The 10,422-nt window shown below is 32.2% G+C and overlaps 1 protein-coding gene across 2 annotated transcripts; it reads right to left on the bottom strand.

The window, feature by feature from the left end:
* Positions 1 to 4,956: 4,956 nt before the first annotated feature.
* LOC127092475 (protein PELOTA 1) lies at positions 4,957 to 9,975 on the bottom strand. 2 transcript variants are annotated; one of them, XM_051031354.1, is made up of 16 exons: positions 9,850 to 9,975; positions 9,679 to 9,761; positions 9,477 to 9,555; positions 9,189 to 9,263; positions 9,049 to 9,105; positions 8,812 to 8,857; positions 8,274 to 8,349; positions 7,954 to 8,029; positions 7,810 to 7,842; positions 7,313 to 7,381; positions 7,020 to 7,126; positions 6,561 to 6,633; positions 6,425 to 6,463; positions 5,690 to 5,784; positions 5,485 to 5,591; positions 4,957 to 5,401 (listed from the first exon to the last, which is right to left on the bottom strand). In XM_051031354.1, exons 1-16 carry the CDS (start codon positions 9,898 to 9,900, stop codon positions 5,328 to 5,330), a joined length of 1,140 nt encoding a protein of 379 aa, XP_050887311.1. In that variant the 5' UTR covers positions 9,901 to 9,975; the 3' UTR covers positions 4,957 to 5,327. The 2 variants fall into 2 exon arrangements, with proteins under 2 accessions (XP_050887311.1, XP_050887312.1); XM_051031355.1 differs by lacking the exon at positions 4,957 to 5,401 and having other exon boundaries at positions 6,420 to 6,463.
* Positions 9,976 to 10,422: the final 447 nt, after the last annotated feature.

The raw sequence follows: 10,422 nt of genomic DNA, 5'->3' as shown, positions 1-10,422 counted from the left end.
GAGGCTACATTTTTCATTTGGAGGATAAGATAAACGAAAATAAAGTAAATAATACTAAAGTATATGTAAATAATAAGGAGCTCATTGTAAGAAGATCCAAAAGTAAACCACGGGACCAGAAACAAACCGAAATCGAGAGCAGCTGAATTTATCTCTAAGCTAACTTAAGGTGGATTCATGTAGGAATCATTTTATAAGAAGTCGGGCAACATGATTTATGCGTCTAAAAGATTTCCGAAAGTCAAATTAAATTTTAACTCTGAGATCGCAACGCAATAAAGGCAATACAAAATAAAATCAAATAATTTACTTAGCAACCAATTAATCAATTAAGAAGTAAACAAAATACCAATTAACTAAATACTAATTCAAATAATTAAAACAATAAAAAGGAATAAACAAAAAACACCCACAAGGAAGTGCAAATGGCAAACATGATGTATGAATGGGTGGACTAAAAGGTAAAGTATTGTAATGACCCAATAATTAAATATATCTCAAAAACCTAATAATAAAAATACAAATAAATCAATAAATAAAATAAGAGAAAGAAAGAAAAAAAAGGACATAAGATGGAGAGGAACAAGGGGTGGCGCCCTATTTGGTTTATGAGCAACTCTTTTTTAAAAATAAAATAAAAATTGAAGCAAACTATTATCAATCAAACACTTGGTATTGAAAAATAAAATAAGAAAACAAACATAAATGAATAAGCAAAGATAAAAAAGAAGAAAAACACAATCAAGATTCCTCTCTCTCTCTCTCTCTCTCTCTCTCTCTCTCTCTCTCTCTCTCTCTCTCTCTCTCGTTCATAGTGCAAATGCAAAAACATGGAAGAAGAAGAAAAAAACAAAACAAAATAAACCTTTCATTCTTATGCTCTCTTTCTCAGCGGTGAAGGTGTTTTCGACGGCATATGGAAGCTATGTGGATAGGCTCGCACAATGGAGGATGGCAAAATCGCGTTTGTACGGTGAAGTTTCGTGGTCTGCAAAATCAACTCCCTCTTCTTCTTAATGCTCTTTCTTTTTTGGTTTTATTTGAGAGAGAGAGAGAGAGAGAGAGAGAGAGAGAGAGAGAGAGAGAGAGAGAGAGAGAGAGAGAGAGATTGTTGCGGTGCATTACAATGTTGTTGTTAATGGTGTGAGAGTTAGTGAGCTTATAGGTTGTTATTTGCTTCTTTTTGGTTTGAATGTTAGGTTGTTATTGTATGTTGTGAAATAAAATGATGAAGATAACATTGTTGTTGTTGATTTTGTTGTGGTAAATGGACTTTGTTTTGAAAGAGTGCTAGGTCTTTTAGTGGTAAGAGTAATGTAGAAAGATAAAATAGGGTGTAAGTTAGTAGGTGGGTTGTGTGGGTGGCTGCTTAGCCGTTACATGGTGAGCTCGATGGTGGGTATGAAAATGGAAAGAGGTTGTGGTGATTTTATGTTTTCACGATTAATACTTTAGGTGCGTTGATGTGTGGTGAGTGAAGCACTTGATGGTAAGAAGAAAGAGAGGAGTGTTATCGGATTTGGTTAACATGTATGAAAGGATGGTTGGCTTTATGAAAAAAAATGCCTCCTTTTGTTGTTGATGGAGTAATAGGTTATTTGTTGATGGAGGATGGAAGAAGTTATGATTATGTGTTAGAAAAAACGTGAATGGTTGTTGTGTTTTATGGTTTATGAAGTTGGTCATAAGAACATGAAAAATGAAGGTGTCAAACATGAGGAGAAGAATCTTATTTTTTTATTATTGAGAAATCCAGATTTTCGTTGCTATCTCATTCTTTGTTTTTCATTGGCTCGTGGATCTACTCATACACCACTTTCCATTGGTTCCCTATCTTCTCTCTTTTTGAAAAATGAAAAAAAAAATCCAAAATAAGAGATTTGCACCGTCTTCTCTTTCTATTGGCTTTGGGGTTCTTTTTTATCTCATTTTTCAAATATATATATATATATATTATATATATATATATATATATATATATATATATATATATATATATATATATATATATATATATATATGGATGAGCTTAGGGTTTTTTAATAAATCAAACTTTCAATAACACCTTTTATATTTTAAAATGGCAACATATGAATTACTAAAACTAAATTGAAATAAAAATTTCAAATAAATTTTAACAAATCAAATGATAGTTTAATTAATTCTATTTATTTTTTCTAAACACCTTTATAAAAATAGAAAAATAAAATGAGTCAAAATGTATAAAAATCGGACGCACAAACACTCAAAAAAATAAAAAAAATGCACTAAAATGATCAACACGAAATAAACTTCTAGGAAACAGATAAGTTTTGATCAAACTTTGAAATAAAAAATGATCGGTTAAAAGGCTCAGGCTGATCAAAATGCGAGCGAAAAGGAGTCAAAAAATAAAACGGGTATGTCAGGTTAAACTACACGAACTGTAGATTAATAAAATTGTCATTTGCAAGCTCGATTTTGAAATTTTTCGCCCGCTTATTTTACGTTCATTTGAAAATCAGTTCAACCGATGTGTCTGTATACCCGAAAATTTATTCTGGTCGATATTTTAGGCATTATACGAGATGAAATGCATGTTGTGTTATGTAAATGAGGTGAATTTTATGATGCATGTATTGATTTATTGAATGAGGAGCAAAATTGGGGTATGCCAATAACAATACACAAGTTCTTAAAGAACAATTTTGTACCCTAATGATTTTCGTAAGTGTGCAACTACTAAATACAAGTTCTGACTCTATGAAAGTGACTTGTGATGTCATCACACTCTAAACCCACTACACTCTATTTCTGAGAAGTAAAACTATGTGTGTTCTACAAAGATAATCAAGCTCTGGATACTCTGCTCAACACTTCTGATCATCGCTCATCCAGAAAGCTTCGGTTTATGATTCTGATAAGAGAAGCCTCTGACATTGTCAAACTCTGAAGTCTTGCACTCAACAACTCTGATGAACTGTATCACCAAAATCTGAAGACTGGGTTCTGATGAACTGGAACAAGACTCTGAAGACCAAGTTCTGATGAACTTGATCAAGACTCTGAAGATCAAGTTCTGATGAACTGGATCAAGACTCTGAAGAACAGGTTCAGAAGACTCTCTCATACATCTTCGATTCTTCTATGCGTGTTTTATCAACTCTATTTCTAAAGCCTCTGAATATTACAAGATAAGATCAAAAGTTTTACGTGAGAAAATAGTACACAATACAAAATCAATATTCTTTCCATTACACTTATTTCATGGAAAATGACTACTATTGTATCATTTTATCTCCCATTTTCACAGATTGTTATGCAAGGATACACCTATTTGTTTAATTCCATTTCTGGCCTCCAACAAATCTTTCTATTGCCTATATAAAGGAGTCTCGGAAGAATGGAACAATAACGAACAACTCTTGAGAGAGAGAAAAGCATACACACAAGAAACTTTTGTTCATGCACTTTCATAAAAAATATTTTTGTGTGTAAATCTTTGTAATACATTTGTGTAATTTTCTTTCTTATAAACATCTTGTAACACACTTTATTTCTCAATTTTTGAGTTGTATTACCTTGAGGGACTATGGTAAGTCAAAAGCCTCAAGAAGTCATTGACGGGTAGTCTTTGAGTTGTATTTCCTTGAGAGACTAGGGTATAGTCAGAATTTCTCAAGAAGACATTGATAGTTTGTCTTTGTGGTTGTAATCAAGTTTGGTTATAGTTGATGAAGTCCTTGTGAAAAGGCGAAATCACTTTGGCGGACCAACTGGAGGTAGCTTCGTTAATAGTGAACCAAGATAAAAATATTTGTGTTCATTATTTTTATTCTAACTTCTTTACTTGTTGTTTTGGATTGCAAAAGGTTTTCATTCTAGAAACCCAATTCAAATCCCCCTTGTGATTCCATAACCTTCAGAACATGTGTTTGATTTTGTTTGAAGAAAATCAATTTTGAGTGAATTGATTATATAAAAGTTGATTATGTGTATGTTTGGTTTCACATTTGAAGCATTTAGAATTGAATTTAAACGTGTATAATTGATTTTGACATAGTTGGTTGCTCTCTTGTATAATTAAATATGATTTATAAAAGTGATTCTCCTTGAAGATAAGATTTGTAACTTTTGAGTATAAACATAATTTTTACAATGAAATTTACCGTTCAACTCACTTTAGCAAAAAATTATCCAAACATAAATCACTTTACGTTCAACTCACTTTAGCAAAAAATTATCCAAACATAAATCACTTTCCGTTCAACTCATTAAAATCAACTTTACAAAATCAATTCACTTAAAATCTATTTTCTTCACCGCATAACTAAACACATACATACTATGTGGTTAAAATGATTTGAAAGTAAAATGATTTATATTTTTATTAATGTCTATAAAAGTGTGTTGAACACTAAATTTAAATGTAAAAATCATGTTTAGATTCAAAAACTATAAATCATATTTTTAAGTAAAATAAGTTTAAAAAGCATAATCAATTATATTTGATATCAATAAAACACATCAAAATCAATTTTACACATCTATAATTAATTTTTAATATTTCAAACGTGATATCAAAAATAGACCGAAATTCCAGAGTTATCTAGTCTTCCTCCACCATCACTTCTAAGAATCTTCAACTTATAATTATGTCATAAAACCAAATTTAGACACCATTTGTTAATAATTAATAAAGAAAGTATATATCAATTAACTAACAAACATGATAGTTAAATCTTAACCAACAGTCATTATACTATAAAATTAGTTACTAACTGATTAATTGTTAAAATAGTGCAACTAACTGACAGTCACGCCTCGGATAACATACGACATAAATATTTAAATATGTATTTATAAGTGAGGATAATCCTTATAAATCGAGAGAATTCAAACAGTTAGAAATTAGAGGTAGAAGAAAATCTAAAAAACTATAATGAAATCAATTAATCAACTAGATCAAATTGAAACTGAAAACAAAATAAACATACTGTATAAAATCAAAAAATAATATTAATATACACAAACATTATTTGTATTTTGAAAGGAAATGCTAACCAAGTGGTGATGGGAATTTGGAAGTATAAATTTTACATTTAAATACCCAGGAGCACAAGTATCAACCCCATAACTTAAGATACTCAGCATCAAATATAACTAGCAACTATTACTTTGCATTGCCAGGTTTCTACTTTATACTACAAGCCCCCTGTTTCATCATATCTAGCAAACCCAGCATCCTGCTAGCCTAGAGTCCTCAGGGACTGTTGCAACAAAAGGTGTGTATTTAAGAATAGTATAGTATAAAAATAAACACCAACTTGCTTGACTAATATTGTCCATTACATCTCAATGTCTTCAAGATCAGGGAGAGGAAACCGAAGAATTGCAGCAATGCCACTTATCTGTTCTAGTTCTGTTCATCAATGTAAATTTGGCAAATTAAATTTAAAACATGTAAAATTTCAATCGAAAATCTCTCCAAGTACTAAAACTTACGTTCTCCAGAGACATGCATTGATGAAAATACATGGACAGAACCTCCGGAATCCTTAACAGAATTGACCAAGTTGACAAACTTTTTCCTCGTTGGTATATCTGCATTCCTATAACCAAAAGCATGCAGATCTATTTATATTTACGGCACCATAGCAAAGATAGAACAACCCCAGCTTGCTGATTTGATTCAGAATATTTTACTAACCTGAAAAGAGAATCTGTAATGAGAAGCGTTTGCACAGCTAGTCTTTCATGGGCAACCTCAACATGTTTTGCTCCATAACAAGCACGTGCTGAATCCTGTCGCACCCCAAAAATATTCAATCAAAATTTCCTAGATATCTAAAAATGCAACATTTAGGTAGAGACATTTTCATGAGTTTGACGTGACATTTAGTGCAAGGGAGAAACACAGGAAAAATAATAAAAACATCGGGATCTGGCATCTTTTTTTTTTTTTTGAAATCTTGGTATCCGGCGACCGACTAATCCAAGAGGACCAATCCCACCGTCCACTAGCGGGGGGCCGTTTAAAGCCATAGCATAGCTCTGTATGGACTGGCCCAACACAAGGATTGTTAGCACCTAGCAGAATTCGAACTCAGGACCTTGAGAGGAGCACACTCTCAAGACCCAAGCCTCCACCATAATAAATGTAAAACCTAGGAGGATGGATGCTTTAAAATGTTTTATGTGCTAATGTTTGATATACAAATTTACTACCGATTCCAGTGTAGATACTGATACAGTACTTGATCCTTGAATACTTGATAAATGTTAGTATGTAATGTACTTCTAGTTGTGATGCTTCCGTATGTATTTTATAATAACATTGTGATAAATTATGCTGTTAGTAGCAACAGATTCTTAAAAGGAAAATGATATTTCAACCATAAATATAGGCAAGGCAAACAAGAGTATTTCAAGTATAGAACCTGACATTTGAAAGCATGTCGTAGAAATCCTTCAGAATTCGAACCTGAAGAAAAAAAAAAGAACTCTTGTTTCAGACTCAACTAAACAGGATAACGAAATAACTCAGCAAAAAATGTCTAGTACTTCAGTTTTGAAGGTACCTCTTGTGCTGCCTTAGTATCTTTTATCATACTCATGACATTTGGAGCATCAAGAACCTCTTTTAAACTATGCCTACAGAAAAGAAAATCTAATGTGAGAGTCAGATCAAATACTACTGTATCCACCAGCAAAGTTCATCCTTAAACAACAGTGTGTGAATCTATGATTGCCAACATTTTTTTCTAAATTTTGAGGAAGGCATGAGATTTGGCATTCACTTAAAATCTTATATATGGAGCAGATACAACAACAAAACATAATTCAATCGCCGGAAACCTGAAAACAACTATATAACTTGAGTAGAATCAAGTGTTAAAATATTGGAAAGTATGGGTCGCATTACAATAATAAAAAGTCACAGCTGTCTTCACAAACTTCAAACAACACTTTTTAGCATATCTCATCAGAGAAATTATGCAAGTAAACATACATCTATCTAATGAAGAAAGCAACCATACTTGTATCCTGAGCTTGTGTGCGCAAGAATGATGCGTGACTTGTTTTCAATAATAGGTCGCAGTTGTTTTCTTTCTGCCTCCAAAAATAAGTGACGATGAAACTGATCCTGGAACAGAAATAGAGACATACAATATAAAATATAAGTATAACAAACATGCTATATACCAAATCCTGTCTAAAAGCTTATGCATGTATATTATTATCATTATAAATATATGTATGGTACAAATTTGTAAATAGTCGACAAGAATGAAGAAACCCAAATAGAGAAAAACAGGGAAAGATTACATACTTTTGTAAATCCAGGACTTGCAATCACAGCACAACGAACCACGTTGAAATCTATAATTCTCAAGAATGCCTAAAACAGATCAGTAGAATCCGTTAAACTTTTACACGCCCTTTCCCAATTTTGTTGGACAAAAGAATAAATATATTATTAGAGAGATTGAATAAAAGAATGCAGAAAAAGATGAGGATAAGGTATCCTCTTAATTGAGAGAGATTGAATATAAGAAAAGAATGAAGAAAAAAGACGAGGATAAGGTATCTTCTTAATTGCGGAACAAAGAAACATAGCAAAAACAAAGTCATCAATAAAATAGAAAGATGTTCGAGACATGACATCCTCATCCAGATATATCATGTTTATGGATAAAATATAGTCTTTAGCAAGACACATATGCTTGGTAGATGGGTATAACCCACTTTCTATTTTATATGGAAAACATATCACAAACGGGAATAAAAGCTAAGCATGAGAAATACAAGTCTTTGGGAAGAATTTACCTGCAAAACATTATCAAAGAACTTGTTCAAAGCCTACAAAAAGGAAGACAGTGCTTTAGAATTAGAACAGTCGTGTTATAGGATTCATTTACAAATGTATCATTGTAATTTGTATTAGAGAGGGAGGAGACAAAGAGACCATACTCTCTCATAACCAGCAATAGCAGGCCCGTGTTTGCGAGGAATTGAAGCTTCTATTCGTGAACGAGTAACAGTCATGCTGTAATATCAGTCATAATATGATGAATAAATTCATTGTAATGACATATTAATCACATGTCAAAATTCAACTCAAACATCAACAGGAAAAAAGTATTTAATATCCAGACTCTTTGTTCCCCACAGAAATCAAACACACCTGAATCCAACAATCCTACTACTCTATCGAGTTCTGACGAAGTAGACTAAGTATCTCCTTAATATTATACGTTAAATGAAACGTATTTAATGAATTTTTGTAATACCTTCTACCAACAAGGAGAATATGGGCCAATCCTTCTTGCATCAACACTACAGCTAGATCAGCACTAGCACCAGGATCTGCAAAATTAACATGGAATTTTGTTCACCATCAGTGCTGTCAATTGAAGATCACTTAAACCAGCAATTTGTTCAACTACTGCTACGCAACACTGCTATCGAGCAGTTATAGTAATATTTGACAACATTTTGTACTTAACAGCATATCATGGAACAAAAGCTATTTATTCAAATTCCGTCACAACGTCGCTATAGCTGCTATATAACCACATTAACATTATTTACGCCAATTATTATATTACAAGCTGAACAGATGAGGATTATGATTTTCATTTTTCTTACCAAATACGAATGTGATTCTACATGAAGTATTTACTTCATTTTTCCTACTTAAATAAATGGGGGCAAGATTGAAGATATCACATAAAATAACAGTTCCATGATTTCCCGTGGTTTCCATCAACACATATTAGTATCGTCTAATATAAAGTTGGCAGATTTATCAGGTAACCGATAACATACCAGAGGCCTGCTGGAGTACCTCCAAAGCATAAGAATCCCAGACATCCTACAAAAACCAAAACCCATTCTTCAGTAATCACAATTCTTCGAAAAGGAAAAAGAAATTGTCATAAACCTCCCCAAATTTCAATATTAATTTTCAAAACAACTTCCATAATTCTAACCAAAAGCTATTAGCTTACACATACGCAAAGCAAAGACATAAGAAACAGTAACAACAGGAATCATAACAATTACCTTCCTGAGCACGAAGGGTCGCTGTAACTCAATTTCCAAAGTATGGAATGCCCCAATCTGCAGAAAGCAATAAATATAAGAAGTCAAATTTATCAGCTCAACTGAAACTGAGACTGACAGCACCTGTTAACTAACTATACCTTGACATGTTCATTCTCTAGAATATTCTTCCCGCGAACACGCAAAACAGCACCTTCTTTATCATAATCCACACCCTGAAACCAAAATACAAAAAAATAGACAAAACAAACCTTAAGAAACAACTCAAAACCCTATCAACAACTTGTTAATATATAAATATAAATAAATGCCAGAGATTGACCTCTACAGACACATTCCATCTATTTAACTCAAATGACACATACAAGCTGAATTATTACATTATAAATGCTAATAAAAATCCACCAGGCACAATGATATACACTTACATCTTCAACTTTAATTTCCAATTTGAGCTTAACACGCTCTGCATCTCTTCCACCATTAGCAGCTTCTCTAAGAACCTTCCTGTTACAACAACACAAATAGTAGTAATAAGCAAAAGAAATAGTAGTAATTAGCAAAAGAACATGAAAAATTCAATTTTTTTCCAAATATAATGAACAAAGTAACAACAAATACATGGCTAACCTAATAGTAACGGCCATGATAGAATCTCCAGGAGCTATCAAGTTATATACATACCATAGATCATCAGAATCCACTGGCACCATCTGTGTATAAAGAAACGCGTGTTTTAAGAACAAATTTTAGAAATTGAAATTGAATTATTGTGTGAAAATTGAGAATTGGGGATTGAACCTTGACGCTTCCAGGGCCATTGCGCACGAAGTCTTTACGAACGATTCTCATATCTATTGCTTTCTGCTACTTCGTTTACTTGTGTTTTTTCTTCTTATATATTTTTCAATTTTTTCTTAATTCTTTTATTTGGTTGAATATTCTTATATTCAATTCAAAGTTGAAACTAAACGTTCAAGCTTAGAGACTTTCTAGGCCCAATATCTTTTTACTTATGGGCCATGCTATTCGTACCCCTTATCCGAGTTTATTATATATCCAACTGACAAAATAAAATAAAATGTTTTGTAGGATTGCCATCTAAATTATTGTATAAATTTGGTTGAGAAATTAACAAAGGCTAAAGAGGGTTTTAATAAATTGGACATTAAAGTTGAGAGTGGTGTTTTTTCTATTCTCGGGGTTTAGGTTAAGGAGCATAGATGATTATCATCTCAATTTTCTTCTCTATCTTAAATCAATTGTAATATTCAGTGATAACGATGAAGTGATTCAAGAATGGTGATGTCGATGCTAAATTTTTTTAGGAATGCTCTTTTTATTTTTAGTGGTGTCTTCCACACTTTTAAAAAT

The sequence above is a fragment of the Lathyrus oleraceus genome, chromosome 6 (assembly GCF_024323335.1).
Source record: "Lathyrus oleraceus cultivar Zhongwan6 chromosome 6, CAAS_Psat_ZW6_1.0, whole genome shotgun sequence".
NCBI classification, from domain to species: domain Eukaryota; kingdom Viridiplantae; phylum Streptophyta; class Magnoliopsida; order Fabales; family Fabaceae; genus Lathyrus; species Lathyrus oleraceus.
This window is presented reverse-complemented; position numbering and strand designations above follow the sequence as displayed.

What these genes read in the sequence shown, in the direction of transcription:
- LOC127092475 (XM_051031354.1), bottom strand. Translation starts at nt 9,900, where the DNA reads ATGAGAATCGTTCGTAAAGACTTCGTGCGCAATGGCCCTGGAAGCGTC. An exon ending in TCTTTGATAATGTTTTGCAG is followed by an intron (nt 7,382 to 7,809) that starts GTAAATTCTTCC and finishes GATCTGTTTTAG; the next exon opens with GCATTCTTGAGAATTATAGA. An exon ending in AATGCATGTCTCTGGAGAAC is followed by an intron (nt 5,402 to 5,484) that starts GTAAGTTTTAGT and finishes ATTGATGAACAG; the next exon opens with AACTAGAACAGATAAGTGGC.